General features: G+C 43.6%; 2 protein-coding genes across 2 annotated transcripts; both read right to left on the bottom strand.

Moving 5' to 3' along the window:
- Positions 1 to 12,939: 12,939 nt before the first annotated feature.
- On the bottom strand, positions 12,940 to 16,556 carry LOC136758754 (chymotrypsin B-like). Its single transcript, XM_066713382.1, has 7 exons — positions 16,486 to 16,556; positions 16,055 to 16,158; positions 15,708 to 15,787; positions 15,231 to 15,309; positions 13,867 to 14,047; positions 13,418 to 13,551; positions 12,940 to 13,130 (listed from the first exon to the last, which is right to left on the bottom strand). The coding sequence occupies exons 1-7, from the start codon at positions 16,535 to 16,537 to the stop codon at positions 12,969 to 12,971; spliced, it is 792 nt and encodes a 263-aa protein (XP_066569479.1). The 5' UTR covers positions 16,538 to 16,556; the 3' UTR covers positions 12,940 to 12,968.
- A 3,981-nt stretch (positions 16,557 to 20,537) lies between these two features.
- Positions 20,538 to 23,413, bottom strand: LOC136758753 (chymotrypsin A). The gene is made up of 7 exons (XM_066713381.1): positions 23,354 to 23,413; positions 22,817 to 22,920; positions 22,599 to 22,678; positions 22,085 to 22,163; positions 21,632 to 21,812; positions 21,079 to 21,212; positions 20,538 to 20,756 (listed from the first exon to the last, which is right to left on the bottom strand). The coding sequence occupies exons 1-7, from the start codon at positions 23,403 to 23,405 to the stop codon at positions 20,595 to 20,597; spliced, it is 792 nt and encodes a 263-aa protein (XP_066569478.1). The 5' UTR covers positions 23,406 to 23,413; the 3' UTR covers positions 20,538 to 20,594.
- Between the last annotated feature and the right edge of the window lie 410 nt (positions 23,414 to 23,823).

Genomic DNA, 23,823 nt, shown 5'->3' with positions numbered 1-23,823 from the left:
ATTTATCATCTGGATTAACTGTGGCTTTAATATGACCCTGGGCCACGATGAAGAGATGTCTGCAGGGACAAAATAAAGGATTTAATAATAATTCTGCATTTAAGTGAATGCATCTAATCTACCCAATAAAACAGCTCATATAGCAATCACAACTGTGATCACCCAGCCCCTGGAACAGCAAACACCAGGACAGGGCCAGCAGCCAGCAGCCCAGATCCCTTGCACACCGAGAGTGACCCAGTGGATCAGCTGCTTCACACTGATATTCTCAGCATTCATTCAAATGTTGTTGACTGGAAGATCTTGCTTATCTGGGCTTCTGAAAAACAACAACATCAACAGCTGTGAACTGTGAACCCAGGACTGTAAAAACAGCGAGTACATAAAGAGCTTTCTTGGCAGAGGTCGATTCCAATAAAGAACGAAAGTACGAACAAAATCAATAAATAAACTAATAAACAAACAAATAAAATAATACTTACATAATACAAATAGAAGGATCTATGTTAATGCTTTGCACTACTGGGGATAATGATAAACACTGTGTTTTCACGTCCTGCAGCTCTCAGCATTGCTGACTATTATTGCAACACCACTGACAATATTCAGTGCGAATTAACTGCAGATGACACATAATACACACGTGAAACATCTCGGCACAGACCTGCTGAGCTCCCGGGGGTTTCAGAAGCCATCAAAATCTTCCCTTTTACACCGAGCAGCTCTGATAAGGCCATGATTGGCAGGTTTCAATATCTAGCAATTTCACAAGGATGGAAATAATAATAATAATAATCATCACTGTCATCATAAACTATCCTTATGAGATTAGATATGCAGTTAGCTGCTTAATGTAATGTTCTACATTGACAGTTCCTATAACACAGGATTCTGAGGATCACATTTCACATGGGAATTATCTGCTAGAGACCTTTCAAAGCACGCCGCTGGAGCCCAGTGTGTACACATGGATTAACCAACTAACTTGGTGTTATGGAGCTCTATCAGATAGACAGATGTATGCGGCCTGATTTATGATAAGTGGGATAATGTATCTCAGCCAGTCTTGTTAGTCTTCCCTTCCTTGGGGCTAACTGAATTCTGCCCAACTTCTGCCAACCTGAGAGATACTGAGCACAGCCTGAGATACTGAGAGCTCCTGCACAATCCCAGCTCCTCCCTGGGCAACTGGGTGTAGGGGGAGGGCCCACTGGGCTGTCACTCAGGGGCAAGGAGGTGGTTGGGTTTCTTTAATCCGATCCAAAAAAAAAAGAAACAAAATAATTGCAAGACGCGGAGCAAACATCAAAAGGCTCTGTTCTGACCCCTCTCGTTGGACACACTGCCTGACACCCATCCCGTCTGCAACACACACATGTCAAAAGCTGTGCAAAGAGCAGAACTTTCTTCTCTGCTTTTCTATGATGAACAACATCCAAAGACATTTATAATTTGCTTTATTTATTTTATAGTTTAACTTAATCATTTAGTTGAACCAGGATGAAAAGCACACTGATCCTGTTTGTTCGTCTCAGCGGAGATTCAGTAATTCCATCCTGTAACTGCTGTCCACTCTTATCTGTGGCAGCGTTAATCCATTCTCTGTCTGCACGGTCTCCTCTCCCTGTGTGGCTCTCTTTCTCGTTACTCTGTGTTGCTGATAGCTATTCCCTGACTCGTGCTCCTGGCGTCTGTTGGAGGAGGAGACCACCTATACTGTCGGGCCTAAGCCCCTGAAACCTAATCTTAATTATGACAAGTATAATTGCAATGCTAGTTCTATGCTAGAACGTGATGCACAACACAGAGGAGATACAGTAAGCTAATTAACAGGCAGGCATGGAAGAATTAAAGTGTGACTGTATTCAGAAGAGGCGCGAGGGGGGACTCAGATCTGTAAAACACTCAGGGCACACAACAGCAGAAACACAACCACCAACACCATGTGCTGCACTGCCTGTACTAGTGTCTCTGTACATGAAAGGGGGAGATAAATGTATGGTGTCTCAAATGCTTCATTTTTTAGCTGTTCACGGCCCAGTAATTTCATCTAACAACCTGTTCCACATAAAGCCTCGGTCCCCCCTGGCCAGGCTGAGTAGGACTGTCCTCTCACAGCCCAGACCAACGGAACTCGACACGGCTGGGTTCCTGAGTTCTAGATTGCAATGTTCTCTGTGTACTGAGATGTCCTAGTCCTCACTCTTAGAATCCTTATAAGAAGTGAGAGACAGACACACTGCTGTGCACCTTTCAAAATATGATTTTGTATCAAACAAACAAGTAAACTAATAAATAAATCAAATACAATGGTGGTTTGGTTTTCCTTCACACCTTCGAGGGATTGTAACAGATACCAGAAGCAGTCCTTTCTTACCATTGTTGTGGTTGTATACTGTAATGGTTGTGTACTGTGAATGTCCAGACAGGACATTGCAACAGCCCTCTTGTGAAAATGCCAATCGCATTGCATGCATGATTGCCTGTGGTGGGAACAGAAGCAGTTTGGTGGCTCAGTGTAGAAGGATCAGCATCATCGGGAAGGAGGCAAATGAAGGGGACGCCGCTCTATCAATATCAGCCAGAGATCTCTGCTGAAACAAAGACACTCAAGCCACAAGAGTGCGGACAAGAGCAGGCGGATGTGACAGGAATAATTTCAGGCTCCACAGTCCGGCTAGAGCAGAAGCATCTTCTTTTAGCACTCTCTAAGAGGGCCTGCAGGGGGTGACGGGGCAGCAGGGATAAACACTTGGTCAGGTACTGAAGACACAAGGCCGCAGCTCTGGGGCCGCAGATGCACATTGACTCATCTGTCCCCTTGACTCTTTTTTACACAGGGCTGCGAAACAAGCTTTCCGGCTGTAAACTGCTTTTTTCTCAGAGTACGATTTTAATAAGAGAGCAGCATCAATTTTTAGAGACTCTTATGTCAAGTGCTCCCCATGTTGCCTTCAAAAGTAAACCATTACAGCTGGTCTACTATGAAGTTTGCAGATGAGATCACTACTAGAGGGACAGCCGTGTGTACAGCCTGTACAGCCCACTCAGATCAGAGGAGCTAGAAGTGGCTCTACCTGCAGCTTTGGAAAGAATACTGTATGGTACTGCACACTGCACACTGAAACATCTCACTTGTGATCTGAAGGAAATGCATTACAGAAAACCCTGCATTATCAATCAAATAAAGCAATAAAACAAATCAAATTAAAAACAAAAATATATGTCATCACACTTGGAACCTCTTTCACAGCTTGGCTTCTCATTTTCTCTGATTAAAATATATTAATCCTTGCTTGGGAAGATGTATTTGTTGGAGCGTGTGCGTTAAATTTGAAGGTCCACAGAGAAACATTGCTCTTGCATGTAATCGTTCTCTTTATAAACAAATCTAAATGGCATTATGTGTGAAAAGACAGCCTGATTAGACTTAGTGAATCTGAAAACAAATGCTTGTGATGCGGAAAAGCACACAGAGGGCCAGTGTCTGGCAGAGTGACAGGGAGAGCGAGTCTCGGCCATATTCTACTGTTAATGATTTAACACCAACACCCAATGCTTTTTCCTCAGTCAATTTAGTACATTGTCTAAAACAAAGTTCTGTGTTCTCAAAGCACTAAACCCAACCATCGAAACGGACTGATTGCAATATTGCTTTAATTTCCAATAAACCCCCAAATCTCAAAATCAAATATTGCCAAAGTTATATACACTTGTCATCTATTGATACGATCATTCCTTTAGCTTTTTCCCTGAAGGTGTAGTAAATGTTAAATAGCAGTATCAGAATAACAATCCACACTTAACAGAATTTACAAGTTTTCCCTTATGTTGGAGTCATCCTAAATTAGCAAGCATTATGTCCCCCCGGTCAACATGGTATTCAATTTAGGGGCAACAAAACCATTGTGTACTGTGATAAACAGCAATGTACAATTCACAGTAGTGGTTCACACCTTGCAATGGCCAATTTCAGTTTTTATTCTTGAATGTACCAATGATTGAAGCTGCTGTAGATCTGTACAGCCTCTCTAACAATTGATTTCATGATCAATTGTCCTTGTCCTCGTACTCGTCCTCATCCTCATCCTCATCCTCATCTTTGATCCTACTCGATTGCATCCCAACAAAGTTTAGTTACATGTGACTCATTTTATACATAATGAAGGGTTGATTGACGATTGAACAATTACACCGATCAGCCAAAACATTATGACCACCTGTCTAATATTGTGTAGGTCCCCTTTTTCCCGCCAAAACAGCCCTGACCCGTCGAGGCATGGACTCCACTAGACCTCTGAAGGTGTGCTGTGGTATCTGGCACCAAGACGTTAGCAACAGATCCTTTAAGTCCTGTACGTTGCGAGGTGGGGCCTCCATGGATCGGACTTGTTTGTCCAGCACATCCCACAGATGCTCGATTGCATTGAGATCTGGGGAATTTGGAGGACGAGTCAACACTTGAACTTGTGATTCATCAGACCAGGCCACCTTCTTCCATTGCTCCGTGGTCCAGTTCTGATGCTCACGTGCCCATTGTAGGCACTTTCGGCAGTGGACAGAGGTCTGCATGGCCACCCTGACTGGTCTGCGGCTACGCAGCCCCATACGCAACAAACTGCGATGCACTGTGTTGTCTGACACCTTTCTATCAGAACCAGCATTCACTTTTTCAGCAGTTTGAACTACAGTAGCTCGTCTGTTGAATCGGACCACACGGGCCAGCCTTCGCTCCCCACGTGCATCAATGAGCCTTGGCCACCCATGACCCTGTCGCCGGTTCACCGCTTTTCCTTCCTTGGACCACTTTTGATAGGTACTGACCACTGCAGACCGGGAACACCCCACAAGAGCTGCAGTTTTGGAGATGCTCTGACCCAGTCGTCTAGCCATCACAATTTGGCCCTTGTCAAAGTCGCTCAGATCCTTACGCTTGCCCATTTTTCCTGCTTCAAACACATCAACTTTGAGGACAAAATGTTCACTTGCTGCCTAATATATCCCACCCACTGACAGGTGCCATGATAACGAGATTATCAGTGTTATTCACTTCACCTGTCAGTGGTCATAATGTTATGGCTGATCGGTGTAAGTAATTTGGATTTGCTTAATTGTTGTGTGAATGTACCTACCTGACATACTAGTATTTGAAATTGAGAAAATGTAATTGTAAGTGTGACATCTAGGTGATATCACGTGAAAGTATAGCTTTATTGAGAGGTTTTCTTAAGTGTTTTGCAAATGTGTTTTTTTTGGTGCTGCAATTTGTGTGAAAACAATGAAAACATGCAAACAGTTTTGCAAAACAATCAGATAGTTTTGATTGTTAACTGTTTTGAGAAAATGGAACTTTGTTTAAAAAAATGAAGCATCTGCTTTTTCATCAATTTTCTCTATATTCTTTGAGAAAATATTAAACTTCTTAAATGTGTGTGTGTGTGTGCATATGTGTGTGTATGTGTGTGTGTGTATGTTGCAGATCTGTCTCTGAGTATTGGTGTGAGACTGCCGGGATCATAATGAAATACAGGATATACAAGAAATTAAAACTATTGGAATGAATAATTGAAAGAATGCAGTTGTGTGGAATGCACTCATTGTGTTTCAGTCAAAAACAATATGCCTGATCTCGAAGGTAAACCATTTTACACATCAATTCTGTTTACAAGATAAATGACAAGATACAATCCAATGGGTTTTGTATACCATTTAGATATATTACCAAGGGTAGGCCATGGGTAGGAGAATTCACAGCCTTCATTGGAAGCAGTGTTATTTGATGATTCATTTACTAGAATAAAAACAGAAAATAAAGTGTCTCGATACTTTAAGATTTTTTTAAATCTGTATATTTTTTGTATTATTCAAAACGATTTGCTAAGTATTTAAAATGTACATAATTAAATGCAGATACATGGTGACAAGCATGCTCAGAGCGCCAAGCTGAAGCACAGTTCTGTGTGAAACAGCACACTAATGTTCCTGTATCAATCACGCTGTAATAAGATCATTAGGTGGGTGCGAAGAGTATTATAATCCACCTACACACACTGACTCCATATTAGGTAACTTGATGGATTTTATTTTCCTAAAGACATGTTTTTAAAAATGTTTGTATTTGTGTTGTGTTGTGTTGTGTTGTGCCGTACAACGTGAGCGTGCCCTGTCGTGAGGAGTGCAGTGTGGGATTGATCGTTCCCTCACGTGTCTCTCCTGTAAACACTTCCTCACTGTGAACATATGGAGTCGTACTCTCACTCATGCAACAAAGCATCAGAATATCTGTGGCTCCAGCCCCCTGCTTAACCTCTCCAGGGTGAAGTGAAAGGAGTGGATCTGCAATAGATTCATGACCGTGGGAATGATTGTCCATTTCAAATCAAGGTTGTCAAACAAATATTTATGTCTATGTTACGTGTAAAGCCACACACCCTGTGACACACCTTGATGAAGGCTTCCTAGCCGAAACATTGGTGTTTTGTTTTTTTTGCCTAATAAAATGAATTGTTATTCATTTTCGAGTGATTGAAGAGTGTGCGGCTTACTTTTTTCCTTATCAACTGAGATTCAGTTCTGTTTGCTGGCAGCTCTACAACTTTTGGATATGTACCCTCTTCCAATTTTTTATGTTACATGTAAAAAAAAGGCATAAAATCAATTCATTCTTCACCACTGAATTGCCACAGTTAGTGTGAAAATGTGCTTCTGAATGTAAAATAATTCTTAAAGATCAGGTTGCGTAACTGGGCAATAGTGGTCGGTGTTCAGAGCATTGTGGGACTGACAGTGTAGAGCTATCCCTGTGTTTTCTACTGATGGAGATGTACAGGAGAGGGTCGCATACACCTTTACAGTTTAGTGACCACAGTCTCGTCACAGTGAAGACATTTTTGTTGGATTACATGATTATATGTTGCTTCTGTTATTTCATTCCAGCAAAGCAACATGAATACACCTGAGTGACTGTCACTGCCAGAGCTCAGGGACAAGTCTCAGGAGGCTGACCCTGTGACCTTCGGGAATGAATGCTGATTGGTCAAGGGCCTGCGAACCAGCACTGGGAAGCTTCCTGTGCCTGACCTTATAGGCTGAGTCATATAAGGTTCTCGTTAATATTATTATTATTTCCAGTTTAGTCATTAATAGTCATTAATCAGGCAGAGTTATCGCTCTTTCACCGCAGATAAGAACATGGACACACTGACTATGGGAATGCTAACAGATACCAGAGTTTCAGGAGTTGTACAGGCAACAATATATCCTTAAGCAATGCCATGAGATACATCGCTCCTCCCCCCCACACGTTTTTGATTGTCCCACTCTCTCTCTCTCTCTCTCTCTCTCTCTCTCTCTCTCTCTCTCTCTCTCTCTCAGAAGTTGTGAAAATGTATCTGATTTTACCCCTATCTGTAGGAAAAGGATTATTGTGCCCATTTGTGACTACAAAGAGCCAGGGTTCAGTTTACTGCTGCAAATCATCGGTCCGTTGTTAGTTTACAATGCCATGGTGCTGCTGAGGTGCCTGGGATAAAGCCAACAGTTGGGTTGGCAGGATAATAACACACTGCACCGGGTGTTAACCCCCTGATCTCTCGTAGTGGAATTGCAGCATCTTCCTGGTTCCTGGAATTTCTGATGCTGGGAATATCCCCCCCCTCACCTCCATCCACTCCTGTGAAAAAAAACACCCCAATGTGGCCTGGACACTGGTCTCACTGCGTAGAGAGAGCCTGCTGCGACTGTATGGTCTGAGTGGATTTTGTATTGTGGTGGAAAAAAGGTTTGGAGTTGGGAGTTCTAATCAGAATTTATTACGTTCACAGGAAGAACAGCGCAACACAGGACTCAAAGGATTTTAGGCCAGCATGACACTGTTCCCCAAAGGTTTTAAGACCAGAACAAAGCTTTTATACCCCCTCTGTGTCATACACCCAAGGGGCCTTAACATATTATAATCAGTGTCTGAATGGTCATTTCTAATAACTATCAGTGATTTCATTGGCATTCTAAACTAAGCCTTCCCATCTCATCAATATTATAATCATTACTCATGAATAATAATCAATAACCTTTGAATTGCCAGTTGCATTGGAAGGTAATTTGCAGATAATACATTGCAAGAAAGGAATGTGAACTGCTGATAACAAAATTAGCAGTAACAGCACACCAAGGACAAAAGGCAGGATAGGATGTTAATATTCTTCCCCCACATTATCACCATGGACAATTTTACAGCCAGCAAGTAAGAAATAACTGCACTCTTGGTATTCGAGGCATGAACTGTAAAGGCCGGGAACACAAATGGTTCCCTGGTATTAGGGCTTAGGACAGCAGGGGAGAGAGGCATGCCACTGAGAGCAGAGGACAGGTGATCAGCGCTGATACTTGGGCCTGCCTGGGACCTGCTGGACACACAGTCCCTGTCTACCAGGGGGGAAACAAACACACCAGTGTTTTCAGTTTCAGCAGCTGCCTGCCTGACAGGGCCTGCCATGTCACCACACCGGGCCTGACCACTGCTGTGTGCAGCACCCCCAGTGCCTGCTCTGTGGCCGGACTGTGCTGCGTTGTCTCTTGCTGCTGTCGCTCCTGCTGGGGAACCAGACAGCTAGTAATCCCTGCTAGTCTCCATCACACAATATTCCTGGACATTGAGTCCCATGCCCATGCATGCTGTCAGAACGCCTGGAGGGAGGGCAGACCCGTTTACAAGTGTCTGGAGGAAACACCTCTTGGACCCTTCTGCACCTCAACATCAGAAAATCTGATGACTGGTTACAAAGCTGGTGCTTGTTCAGTTTAGTGGCCTGATGCATGGGCACAGTGGGCCAGCGCCTAATGGCATTGCCAGGCTTCCAGCATTAACGTATGAGTGGCTGATTCCTTTCACTGCAATAGTTCCACTTCCACTTATTCTCTGAGCAGCCAATCTAGAGTAGGGTAATTTTAATGCCACCTGGCTAAATGTGTGCAACTCTGGGGATGCAGCACCTGAATCCCACAGTGCCCTGATGGTCTCTGATGAAGTATTGCTGATGCTCCTTCTGCCTAGGGCATGTGAGAGCAGTCTGCTTGTGCTGTCACACCCTCCACTGCCAGGTCACGTGCCTCGTGATGGAGCTGTTTCCATGTCTCCAAGAGCCATTTTAAAAAGTGTGTCAAAAAAGAAAGAAAGAAGCAGAAAACCATCAGGTTCTTTAGCCACCCCCTCTGCTGCCTCACATTCTTGCTCTGTCTTGATTAAGCAGCTCATGCTGAGGATCACACCCCGGCCTCCCAGCCTGTTTGCAGATCACTGAGCATCCAGCGGGGATACTGAGACCATAGACATGAGGACTGGTGCTGCAGGCAGCTCTCACTGCACTCGACCACCCTGCAGAGCTGGACATACAGGAGAAGGTCAAGGGAAAGGTTCAGTTTATCATTTGGATTTGGTTTGGTTTGGGTTGGACGAGCCTTAATGTAAGGCTCAATGATTAGGATTGTGGTAGTGGCTGGGTGTAGGGCATTGGGCTTATGTGTAGAGATTACATATAGTGCTGGAGATTCGTTAAGTGGACTGGAGAGGAGAGATGCAACTCACACACTTCACCAAAGAACAAGGCAGCCTGATAATTACAGGAGCCACAGGACATTGAAAATTCTCGGGGAAATTAAGAGATCTGCAGGCAATCCCTACTTTATACAACACAGCAGAACCCAACATCGAAGCAACTAAATATACAAGAGGCGAGAGACAAGACACATTATATAATATATATATATATATATATTCACTGCATCATTTCCAAGCCAATAGGAAATGTGTGTCAAATGGCAGCAAGGCAGTGACAAGTTGTATACTATAGTGAAATCTGAAGCTGCCACTTGATTGTGAGTATGTGTCTCTCTGTGACTGCGTCAGCCATTCAGTGCCAATGGTCCTTCTGCACCACTCTTCACAGGTTTGTGATCGGCCTGATTACACTACTAGTTTAATCAGTGTTTTTTCTATAATCGCCGCACACAAGTACTGAACAGACTGTGGGCAGAAAAGGCAATTGGGTTTCCATATTTTTCACATCTTGCATTGTTCAGTGCGTCTGTCTGCTCAGTGCGTCTGTATCTGCAGCATCGAGTGCCTGAGTCAGTGCTGACGGGAGGGAAGGGCCAGTTACCATGGGGACCTCTCTTGAGTGGAGTTTGCGCTTGTGCACAGAGAGGATCCTAGGATTTGATATGTTCTGTAACATATAAAAACACAATCCATATACATCTATCTCTCTCTCTCCATATATATATATATATCACCATCACCATCAGCCTATATCGATCCACTGCTGGATGAAGGCCTCCCCAAGACGTTTCCACTTGCTTTGATCTACAGCTTCTCTTTTCCACGCCTGCAAATTTTAGTAATTCATCTTCCCATCTTTTTTCATCTCTTGGGATCCATTCAGTAGCTTCCTTTGTTCATCTTTGATCTGTTTTTCTTCTAATGTGTCCGGCCCACTGTCATTTTAAAATTTTCAATTGTGTCACATATTTTCATATTAGAAGGATCATTATAACCTCCATCCCTTGAAGCCTATTGCTGAATGAGACACCTCTCTCTCCTCTCTCTTCTTTCCTCTCTCACTTCTGTCCTCTCCTCTCTCCTCTTCCCCTCCCCTCTCTCCTCTCTCCACAGTCTACCAGTGTTTGAAACTGAGAATTCTCCAACAAGAACTGGAGAGTTTGAAGAGTTTCCTGATGTATCTCTGGTGCTCCAATTCACATGACAGCTACCATTTATTGATCCTGGAGGCCAAGCTGACTTCCTTGTTATGAAACTTTTTCATGACTACAGTACCGCTGCTACTGCCAGCTCTGGTGTCACTACCTCTCCTGCAAGGGCCACACCTGCCACAACATGAACTAATGCTACTCCTACTGCTACTTAATCTGTCGGCCAAACAACTGCAATGTGACCCAGGAAAAAGGACACTTTCCAGACAGCTGCGTTCAGCCCCTTCAGTGTGGTGGAATCAGAGATACTTTTACAATGTTTGCTGGTAATGTAAACAAAGATCTGTGGATATAATTTAAACTTTATTGCGCAGTAGACCAGAGTTCAGATTTACTGGTTACAATGGACATTCCACATCAAGGTTTGACAAAATCCAGATCTTTTCTGCATGCAGGTTGTGCACTCTTTCTAAATGGATTTGACAACACAGCAGATTGATGCGTATGCTATTGTAATGCTGCAGTTACATTATAAACAACCTGCCATTTGAAGCCAGTAAAATATATGTTACCCCTGCAGCATGCAGGCTAGTATCAGCTACTCCCAGGGTTGTTCCTGCCCCAGTGGGATCTGGGATCTGCTTGTATGTGAGTAATAGACACTGGGCTCACCGGTGTGGCCCTCTTTGGAGGAGTTCTGTCTGTGTGTGTTGAGTCCTCATTTTCATTGCAAGTTCCTTAATGAGCTTGCTTTGCATTTCTTGCAATGCAGTAGTTGTGTGGAGGGGTGAGTGTTTGTGCTCAGTGAGGCCCGACACAGAGGTGAGACTGTACACAGCGCCACTTGGGCCCCTAGGGGGTCCAGGCTGCTTCTCATAGCTGTGTTTGTAAGAGTGTGTGAGTGAGTGAGAGTATGTGTGTGTGTGAGAGTGAGTGAGAGTATGAGTGTGTGTGTGTATGTGAGTGTCTGTGTGTCTAGGGGAAGGCTGGCAGTGTTCATGTGTGTGGGTGCGTTTTATGTGTGTGTGATGTTTTTTCTCAAAAATGACAACTGGGTCTTGAACTTCCTTCGTAAACACTGCAGTGAACCAAGAGTTCAACACTTTGGTTCTTGCTTCAAATATTTCAAATGCTCAGACCCCCAACGTCACTGTAAATCACTTGGACACAGTGGGACCTCTTCCCACTCATCTGAGTGCACATGTATTGTGTGTGCACACTCATATATCTGTGTATATTTCTCACAACAGAGGGAGAAAATGGCTTCCCAAAAATGTTGAATATGAAAAGTGTAATATGGGATAAAAGTGCAGCCTCATCTTTTGCCACTATATACATGCCCTTATTATTTCACTAGCACACCTCTGGCTGTGACAGCAGTTCATGGTTCTGGGATTGTTGCAGTATTAATATCTGTCTCTTCAGGCCAGTTAGAGATTAACTCCGGGACGTGCGTAGCTGTCTGAACCCGCCTCCTGTTCAAACCGTGAAAGCTGACATGGAGATTGCTTCAGCAGGCCACACCGGTCTTTCTCAGTGAGTATTCCCATACTTACAGGCTGCTTTGTCCCTACACAGTCGGACATCTATGGTATTGACATCCATAATCTATCATATAAACATCCAACTGAATTTAAGCAACTTTTATTTAAATTGCATTATTTATAGTGTATGTATTATATCTGCACTTGTTACATCATTGTACTAGGATGCAAGCTTAATGTATTTTATATCAGTTGTATTACTGCACTTTTGTAATGCTTTAATATGTTTTGCCCTGATTAAGGGCATCTGTTAATAAATAAATAATATATTTTACTTATGAGTGTGAATTGTTTATTATGTGGTGATACTCTGGTACCCTCTAGTGGGACTATTTAGATATTACAGTCAAACAAATATACTAACGCTGCCACTGCCAGTGCTGCTATTAATACAGGCTCTTAGAAAAACTTGTAATTGTAAACGTAATCTTATTTATTCATTATATTGCTCTTCTTGTATTGTTTTGTGAAGTACCTTGAACCTTATTGGTGTAAAAGATGCTAAAAAAAAATAAAGATTGTTATTATTAATAATAAATATAATGTAATTTTTCCTTAGCTACTCAGCTTGCTAAAGGGAGACCATGTCCTGTGTGCTGGGTGGACAAACTCTGACCCCCCCCCGATGTTGAGTAAATTAAATGAAAAGAAAAAAAGAAGCAGAAGAAAGTTGTGGGGCTGAGACTGGTGTTTATTGAAGTTGGGGGGGGGGGTTGCTCAGTTGGCGGCCAGGGTCTGGTCCACCCAGGCCCGCAGTGCGGTGACGCGGGAGTACACAGCGGGGGTGGTGGTGGAGCAGCGGCTGCTGCCCCAGGACACAATGCCCACCAGGTTCCAGGCCCCATTGCGCTCGCACACCAGGGGGCCACCAGAGTCGCCCTGCGTAGAGAGAGGGGAGAGCGATGCTCAGCCGGGGGCACAGACACAGAGAGACACACACAGGGAGGACACAACAGAGACACAGAGACACTGAGTGACACACACTCAGAGACACAGAAAGAAGCACACAGGGAGACAGACTCTGAGCTACTCTGAAACACACTCATCTGCTCAGCTTGCCCAACCAACAAAGGACAGAGACAGTGTCTTGCAGAGGCCCTCAGCTGGCTCTGGGGCCTCAGTGCTTCCCCATACCATGCCGCCACAGGGCTGAGGGCTCAACCTACCATGCAGGAGGAGGCGCCGTCAGCTCCAGCACAGATCATCACGTCTGAGATCTTGTCTCCCCAGTGGGCCATGCACTCCTCAGGGGACAGCAGGGGAAGAGCGGCCTGCTGCAGCTTGTTGGGGGTGAAGATGGCTGGAGACGAGTGAGAGGAGCAAGGCGGGTCAGACAACGCCACTGACCCAGCACAGCTGACTCTCCACGTGTTCTTTAACAACCAAAATCTCATAATAAAACACAGAGTGAGTGATTTGGTAACTTTAGCAAAGCTGGTGACATTTCTAAAGTTAAACCAAGATCTCGAAGCTGCACTACACCACTTCAGACACAAGGATGCCTTGTTAACTTAACTAGGGAAGTGACTTCATTGGTCAAACAAACTGTGTGGAACCCTGCCTGAGACCGGTGAACTCTGAGCCCTGAACTCTGACACGGAGGTCAGGGACTCACCATTGTGCCGGGTCAGCCCCCAGCCAGTGGTGACACATCGGGTCCCGGGGGTGAAGACATCAAGGGTGTCAGCCAGGCAGACTGGCGAGACGCGGGCGTTCAGGGTGGCGGGGGCGGTCAGCTTGACCAGAGCAATGTCGTTGTTGATGGTGTAGGGGTCCCACTCAGGGTGGGTGATGACCTGGGGGGGCAGGCAGAGGTTAGCCTTCACCTTCTCCCCATCCCTGAACACTGCCCTCCCCTCCGGGTCTCATCAGGGAACTTGAAAAGGGGTTCAAACATGTTTGTCACCCTGACCCTGACCCTTACCATCATAAAATTAAAGTAAAATAATGAATCTCAGAAAACATGTCAAATAAAGTAAAAGTGAAGTCCACTGTACTGGGGGGCCTGGCTGGTATGAGAGAGAGAGAGAGAGAGAGAGAGAGAGAGAGAGAGAGAGAGAGAGGTGGACCTGGCTGACCCATTTTATTGATCCAATCTGTACACGATAAGCAGAGTTCTGTCTTCAAATAAACAAACATGAGCAAAAAATAAATCCATAAATTCCGCAGTCATGTTGTGATTTCACACATGATTCCATACAAACAGACCCCTTTAGTGCAGAAGATGGAAACACACTACCCCCTACATTTCATGTGCGCTTCCTGGATTTACAGGACACGCTCCACACTTATGCCCCTCGCCTGCCTCCTGAAATGACACTAAAGTTGCTGTATTTGCAGTCTTGACTTGGTTGCTTCAGGGAATAGCTCCACACAAAGTCATCCTGGTCTGGCATTAACTACAATATTGCTTTTCTCCCCAGTAAACATTTTTTGTAAACAGTAAACTTGTGATGTTTTAGCTCAGAGGACTCAAAAAACTCTAGGATCATTCCTCTCCTTGTCAGCAGCTTTTTAATTGCGTTTTCATATGATCAACTTTCCGCTTTGGTAGGAGTAACAGCTTCAAAGGTATGGGATGTCAAATGTAAAATCTCAAACAATATTATACCTTGTGGGCATTTTGGAAGATTTTATTAAATCTCTGACCCTTATACTGTTATACTTGTGTTTTTGTTTATTTTGTTTCATTATTTGCCTGATTTGCTGTTCATTTTGTTTGGTTTTTTGAATGATTGCAGTCAGTGTGTGTTATGCAGCAATGGCCCAAAGAGTTGATTTTGCTTATATTACAGTATATGGTATAATACTATACTATACTAAACTATGGAGAATCAAAACTTAATTGAAGCACATGGGTACAGACTGCAAGATGGGTTTTAGAAATCACCTTAATCAAAACACTTTTCTTTGTAATGCATATAAACGTAATTCAGATACGCAGCATCGGGACACCTCCTCACCCTGCCAGCGTCTTACCGTCTCCACTCTCATGGTCTGGATCGCCTCTTCCGCATTGCCCCTGTCATGCTCTCCGAGGATGACGCGGTGGCTAGTCCTGAGCAAACGCAAAACACAATTATCTCACAGAGCTGGCAGGTGAGAGAGAACCTCCTAGATCATTTTTATTAATGTATTTTAATTCGCATCTGATTTGGAAGTGTTTGTGTTGTTTGAGAATACCCAGGCGGGGCCAGAAAGGAGGTCGCCAGAATAATGAACAGGCAACGCACACAGCTGTGGAAACATGACACCAGGAGACCATCTGTGATATACTGCATCTACAGGCCAATAGAGGACCAGTACATCTTTAGCCCCCAGCTATTTACAGTGATCCCACACAGCACTTCACAGACTTCCAGGACAACCCAGCAATCACATTCACTGTGCAATGTGCCCTCATCCTATGGAACCAGCAGTATCAGCGAAGGGGCTAAGTAATGAATACCACTGTACCTGACCCCGCAGTGGGCTGCAGTCACAACCCACTGCTCGGAGATCAGAGAGCCTCCACAGAAGTGAAATCCAGAGAAGTCCTGCACACAGAGAACACAATTACTACACAATGACTACATATAAACACAGTGACCTGCTACTGTCTCTCAAAGGGAGAACCATTACTTTCTGACCCCTGTCTGCTCTCAGAATTATCACCCCTGCCCCGCCAGCGTAGGGAGTCAGGGCCATGTCCCCCAGATCCCCCAGTATTCAATAATGTAAAGAATAATGAATTGCTAAAGGGCTACTACTGCTATGAATATGAATGCTGATAGTGCTACTGGGGACAGTGCCGGGGAGTTTACCTGCAGGGACACCTGCCAGGGCCAGGATCCAGGCATCGCCTCCTCTCCGTTGACGATGCGGGAGTAGCCAGTGATCACTGGGGTGATCTCCTGCACCCCGCAGCCTGACACACAGCACACAACAACACAGTGAACACAGTGAACACAGAGACATCACAGCACTGAACTGCAGGCCAGAACCCACAGTCATGCAGCATGTTGTGAATAATTTAGTAATGAAACTTCAAGCACTGAGAAGAAGAGACCACATGAAAACTGGTAGGAAACATTGTAGGGAAACTGGTTGCTCGTAGTTTATATCACAGCTGCTCATAAAAACTGTGCAAAAGGCACTGTCAACACAGACGTAACAGTTTGTCTAACACTTTTTATTATAAAAAGTTGATTGATTAAATTAAGTACTGAATGATATTCTGAAGAGGAATATTTACCGTAAACTGCGCCAATGAGGGCGACACAAGACAGCAACCACAGGACAGACATTGCTGGGAACTGATGGAGCACGAGGGTCCTCATGCTTTATATAAGGTGTTCAAATGCCATATCTACACATATGGATAGAGAAACATGATGTGTACCAATCAGGACAGAGAGAGGTTTAAAAAAAGTTTTTAAAAGCAGAGAAGTTGTGCTAATACCTTTTTCCAGACCTTGAAGAGCTATTTTCAGCTGCTTATCATTCTGCACAGCCGCTCACCAGCAGGTGAGACACACTGCTGCACAGCAGAACACTGTCGGACGATAAAATCAGCCAGTGCTGTTTCACATCGTGGATCGTGTTAGCAGAGTACCTTTAAGACTTTAATGAATTAAGAATAAAGCTCAGTTCAAAATATGGCAACCGCGCCAACACTAAATACAGGGCTGTGTAACATCTGTAATGTCCGCCAAATCTGAATCCCTGTCAGAGGCACAGCTCAGCTCAGCCAAGTCCACAGGCCAGATGCGCCACCTACAAAACTGCCCTGCGCTGCACTGAACAGAATACTATGTTCTTGTATTGTTTCCAATCCCATCAATATCAGACTTAAAACATTTTCAAGCAGAATGTGAACCAGACTTTAATGCAATGTGAGTTTTTCACATCTTCTGAATTCATATTATTTAATTCTTCACTGTAGTTTTTGCCAAGTGAGTTCTTCTTGTCAATGCTATTGTACAGTTCAAGTGATGAAAAGGGAGGGCATATTAACAATACAGATTTAATTAGTTTAACTAATCAGAAAAAATTAAACTGGTCTAGAGGTGAACTGGTAGCTGAGGCTGGTGTAAAAGCAATGTGTGGCACAGACTGCAGGATGATTCTGCCCATGACCGATACCTGTGCTACCAATATGTTACTCAATGCTTTATCATACCCTGATAACTGTGTTCTTACTCTATTTTGCACAAAGACATTTTTAGACTTCAAAGCTATTTTCTGTTTGCTTAAGAATGTAAATATAAAACATTATTTTTCTAATTTGCAGTTATCCTACTGTAATTTTTTCTCAAAGGAACTGGAAAATGAAGGCAGTGAAAAATAATTAAACATTAATTAGATTTAATGTACATATTTAACTTTAAAAAACACAATTATTTTGGTATACTGTTTATTTTATTAAGTATAACAGTAATAATAATATAAAGTTAATTGTTAATACAATTAAAAATAAAAAGTAAACATATTTACACATTTATCAGTATAATACAAAAATAAAACTAGTGTAACTTTAGTCTATTATTCCTTTAAAATAAATACATAATTAAATATTAAATATGTAATAAATATTTATATAAACATATATATTGTTTTGCCCTGGATAAGGGCGTCTGCCAAGAAATAAAAATAATAATAATAATATATATATTTGTTTTTATGAAAGAATATAAATGTTTCACAAACGTATGAGCTTGAAATGCATAGCAATTGGTAGTACATTTCTTTATATCTTTCCCCCTGGATATTTAGTTCAAGTGTTGTGTTGACCCAGAGAGAGAGGTGAGAACAATAGCCCAGGCCTTTCTCTATGATCTTTATTGCATTTATTAATACTTCAGCTTGGCTATAATCAACCAAAAACCAAGCTGGAATAGTGAGAACAGGGAGAGTCCTTGATCGCTTTTAAATATAAATATCAATATATTTAACATGTACAATATTATATCAGTTCTGAATAATGTATATTTTAGATTATTATTATATTTACAATATGCAAATACAAATATTTTCAACATAAATTAATATTTTTTTACTGCTTTTAATTTTGCTTTGCTATGCTCTTATATATAATTACTACTGAAATACATTCACCTAAAGGATTATTAGGAACACCTGTTCAATTTCTCATTAATGCAATTATCTAACCAACCAATCACATGGCAGTTGCTTCAATGCATTTAGGGGTGTGGTCCTGGTCAAGACAATCTCCTGAACTCCAAACTGAATGTCTGAATGGGAAAGAAAGGTGATTTAAGCAATTTTGAGCGTGGCATGGTTGTTGGTGCCAGACGGGCCGGTCTGAGTATTTCACAATCTGCTCAGTTACTGGGATTTTCACGCACAACCATTTCTAGGGTTTACAAAGAATGGTGTGAAAAGGGGAAAACATCCAGTATGCGGCAGTCCTGTGGGCGAAAATGCCTTGTTGATGCTAGAGGTCAGAGGAGAATGAGCCCACTGATTCAAGCTGATAGAAGAGCAACTTTGACTGAAATAACCACTCGTTACAACCGAGGTATGCAGCAAAGCATTTGTGAAGCCACAACACGTACAACCTTGAGGCAGATGGGCTACAACAGCAGAAGACCCCACCGGGTACCACTCATCTCCACTACAAATAGGAAAAAGAGGCTACAATTTGCACAAGCTCACCAAAATTGGACAGTTGAAGACTGGAAAAATGTTGCCTGGTCTGATGAGTCTCGGTTTCTGTTGAGACATTCAGATGGTAGAGTCAGAATTTGGCGTAAACAGAATGAGAACATGGATCCATCATGCCTTGTTACCACTGTGCAGGCTGGTGGTGGTGGTGGTGTAATGGTGTGGGGGATGTTTTCTTGGCACACTTTAGGCCCCTTAGTGCCAATTGGGCATCGTTTAAATGCCACGGCCTACCTGAGCATTGTTTCTGACCATGTCCATCCCTTTATGACCACCATGTACCCATCCTCTGATGGCTACTTCCAGCAGGATAATGCACCATGTCACAAAGGTCGAATCATTTCAAATTGGTTTCTTGAACATGACAATGAGTTCACTGTACTAAACTGGCCCCCACAGTCACCAGATCTCAACCCAATAGAGCATCTTTGGGATGTGGTGGAACGGGAGCTTCGTGCCCTGGATGTGCATCCCACAAATCTCCATCAACTGCAAGATGCTATCCTATCAATATGGGCCAACATTTCTAAAGAATGCTTTCAGCACCTTGTTGAATCAATGCCACGTAGAATTAAGGCAGTTCTGAAGGCGAAAGGGGGTCAAACACAGTATTAGTATGGTGTTCCTAATAATCCTTTAGGTGAGTGTATATATGATGTTTATTTGTTATTAAAGTACTATGAGGCTGACATTTGTAGTGTATTTATTATGATATCATTGATAATCTTGCTGGTAAGGTTTTGTGAACTTGGATATTGCCATTTCAGTAGATGTACAGTTTGCAACAGTGTGGCCGGGTAGGGGGTGTGACCTCATACCAGCTGTGTGGTGTCATGCTCTCGCGGTGGGAGCAGTGAAGTTGAGGAGGGCGGGAGACGTGTTTTGGCTTTAGGGTGTTAGGGCTGTAAAGCTGCGCAGAAGTGTGAGTCTTTTGACAGAGTAGACACACCTGTTTTCCTGCTCAGTACAGTGTGTGGTGGCACAGTGTGCAGTACTCTGAGCACTGAGCTGTGCTAGGAGAGCAGGGCCACATGGAGAGCTGTGTATATGGACCATGTGTGTGTCATTTCAGATACCCCTGTTTCCTTCCCATTATAACACAGTGACAATATAAAGTGTGTATGGAACTCTGTGCCCTTGTTGTATATTGGAAAACGTCTCACTGCCACAGGTCCCAGGATGTCTAGTCAGGGTACAACCAAATAAGTAAGAAAGAGGAGGAAAGAGACGCTGTCACAGCAGTCAGAGGGGTTTTTAGGGTTGGGGATGCTGTGACTGGGATTGGGGGGGGTCTGTATTGTTGGAATGTGGAGAGACAGCCATCAGTGCAGGGTGTCAGGTTAGCAGTCCAGTCACATAATTCCATCTTTCAAAGCTGTTATAAAGATATACGAAACGGACTGGAAACCTCCATGGTTTTGTCCAATATCATGGTTGGATAAGCAGCAGATATCGCAAATACTATACATGCTCTCAGAGAACTGTTCAAAATTCCACAGTGAGTGCTACTGTTGTGAAATGCTCTCTGAAAAGCAACTGTGTAGGTACATATGTGGATGTGCAGTAAATACCCATCACAAAGGACACTGTAGGTAAACATCAACACCCAGACTGCAGTGGTTGTTCTTTAATGGTTTTTATTGCAGAGTGAGGAAACTGAACACAGTGTTGGCGAGACTAGTTGGCGGCAATGGTCTGGTCCACCCAGGCCCGGAGCTCGGTGACGCGGGCATACACACCAGGGGTGGAGGGGGAGCAGGTGCCGCTGCCCCAGGACACGATGCCCACCAAGGTCCACACATTGCCCTTCTGGCAGACCAGGGGGCCACCGGAATCACCCTGAAACAAAGACACGCACACGCAGATAATAAGAGTCTCACCCATCTTTTTGAATAATAATAAGAAGAATAGTGTGCTTGACTTATATATATATATATATATATATATATGTATGTCTGATTACTCATTAGATTAGTTAGGACAATGCAATAATTTGTGTTGAGTTCATCCACAGCTGGTTCCTATAGAAATAGAATAAGAAGAACAGGTGCGATCCACTGTGAAACATGTGACACCCCGCCGGTGCAGTGTGATGTGATGTGTGTGGTAAAATGCGTCGTGAGTGCGGTGGGGAACACTGCGGTGGCGTGGGCATGGTTACCATGCAGGAGGAGGCACCATCAGCACCAGCGCAGACCATCAGGTTGGAGATCTTGCTGCCCCAGTACCTCTGGCAGTCAGCCTTGGTGAGCAGGGGCAGGGCGGCCTGCTGCAGCAGACTAGGGGTGTCAGGAGCTGAAACAAGAGGAGCATCTGTTCACCGACAGGCACTCTCTGCACCTCCCACTGCCACTGCTCTGCTGTCCACACACAGAAACACGGCTCAACACTGATCTGTTATTTTTACGGTTTCTTTTAAAAAGGTATCAATAACCCTGTGAGGCATGAACTGTGTTTTTAAGGTCACAGGCTTCAACAGAAACCTCTTTTATATGTATTAATGTACCACTCACTTCTCTTAAAGTGTAAGAAAGTCTTAGGGGAGTACTAATGAAAATTAAATCCTTGCTTTTGTGAAGCTCCCCTCTTAGCTGTTACTCTGCAAAGTAAATCCTCCCGCTATGACCTGCTTTAGAGTCATGCTGTATGACTCAGTTGCAATACAAGCCTGTTCCCGATTGTCCTCAACATTGTGTTACATGTTGTGCCCTTACCGTTGTATCTGGTCAGACCCCAGCCTGAGGTCACGCACCTCATGCCTCCTGGGAAGTCATCTCCGGTCTCCGCCAGGCACACAGGTGACACACGCATGCCCAGCCTTGCTGGGGACGCCAGCTTGATCAGGGTGATGTCGTTGTTGATGGTGAAGGGATTGTATTTGGGGTGCTTGAACACCTAGGAGGGAAAGGCAGGGGCAGAGGTAGCTGTGGGTAATGGGCTTTCTACATTAGATTAGTGCATGCAAATTGTGCATTTAAATGGTTATAACCTGAACTATATCAACAGGGTATTAATCGAGCTTCAATCCTTTATCATTGACAAAGTGTATGTTATTGACACATGGGCCATTGTTCTCATATACAAACCTTTGGACTAATTCACTGTTAACCACTTGTTTGTAGTGTGTTTTATAAGCGGCCACTAGTGGACCTTAAACCACTGCTCACCTGGGCAATTCTCATGACCTGGACGTCCTCAGCAGGCGAGCTGCGGTCATGCTCTCCCAGGACCACCCTGTGGGACAAACTGCAACACAGATAGGGGATGGGGTCAGGGAAGGGTCACACAGGGTGTCGGCAACACAGGCACTTCCACTCCATTCTCCTCTATTCTAGCCTGTTCGATGTCAGGATTTACACAAGGACCTGGGGCCACCAATAGAAACAGGAGACACTCCTCCTCACCAGAAAAGTGTATGAAGGTATCTAGCACAAACCCGCCAGCCATGTTGTTGAAGCTGACTCCCTGCGATCATTCAGACAGAGATTCTCAGATTTTATTTTACTATATCTACCAGATGAAAGCAATGAGTCAAATGGCATCCTTTCGCTGGTAAATTCTCAGTCATACAATATTGGGAGGAACAATTTAATGTTCTCATAAACTAAAAGCAGGACAGGAGCTGCAGGGGCCCTCGGGAGCCTCAGAACAGCCAGAGCAGCTGCTGTGGGCCTCTCTCACCTGACCCCGCAGTGGGCCGCTGTCACCACCCAGGTCTCGCTGATCAGGGAGCCGCCGCAGAAGTGGAAGCTAGTACTGTCCTGAAACAGACAGGCATGTCGGTTTACTTTTAAATAATAACGTGTGACAGGATGATGATCAGACAGGAAAAACAAATTTTACAGTTTAGCTTTTTAACAATCAGACTGATCGTAAATTATATATACACCATCTCGTACCTGGAGAGACACCTGCCAGGGCCAGGACCCAGGCAAAGCCTCCTCACCATTGACAATCCTGGAGTAGCCACTGATCACAGGGGGGATGGCAGGAACACCACACCCTGGGGTCAAAGTTGAGAGGTGAGAGGTAAGACAGAACTGCACCTTTCCTGCTCTTGTGATACAGGAAACTGAATACACGGTAAGTCTCTTATATTGTGGTTAAACACACAGATTTACACAGTTCTTAAAGTAGTATTCACAGGTATACACTCATGGAATTTGCAATAAGAGGTTTTGCAGCTACCATTATAATTGAAACCTGGTCAAATCAATTAATTTCATGGAATTTGAGAAAACAAGATTCTCTTCTCATAAGCACAGATGCATATCACCAATTTCTAATTCAACCAGCAGTAGTGTAGTCCTGGATCATTCAGCATCTTAAGTTAATTTTGATACCTATTCCTCATCCTCTGATTTCAAGACTTCCTCAGAGCTCAGTTCAGTGCACTGTGATCAGAGCACGAGAGCAGCCGCAATACCATCTCTTACCATAGGTGGCGCCGATGAAGGCGAGGCAGGAGAGGATCCACAGGAAAGACATGTTTTCAGTTTGCTGTGGTCTGCAGACCTGCTTGGGGCTTTTATACCTTGACAGGACAGCCCAGTAGGCGTTTCTTATCAATTACATGTTTGATGAACTTGTTGAGGAACTGATAACAGTTAAAAAATTCACACATTATAAAGTGCACCTTGCAGAGATAAGACGAATAAAAATAGCCATTAGAACCACCCTTTTCTCTCTTTTTCCATCGATTCCTACAGACTGTGGATGTGTTCATGAATGTCTAAATTTACATTATGCTATTGTGAGTTTTTCTGTAGCTGTTATTTTGGAAGAAAATAGAACAGCTGATAAAGAATAAATTATACCATAAAGCAGATGCCTTTAAAGGTGAGAACAAATGTAAATACCTATTTAACCCATTTGTCCTATAAGTTGTATTCTACACCAGCACAGC

This window comes from Amia ocellicauda, chromosome 9 (assembly GCF_036373705.1).
Source record: "Amia ocellicauda isolate fAmiCal2 chromosome 9, fAmiCal2.hap1, whole genome shotgun sequence".
NCBI classification, from domain to species: Eukaryota; Metazoa; Chordata; class Actinopteri; order Amiiformes; family Amiidae; genus Amia; species Amia ocellicauda.
The sequence above is the reverse complement of the archived record's forward strand: the minus strand, read 5'-3'. Positions and strand labels throughout refer to the sequence as shown.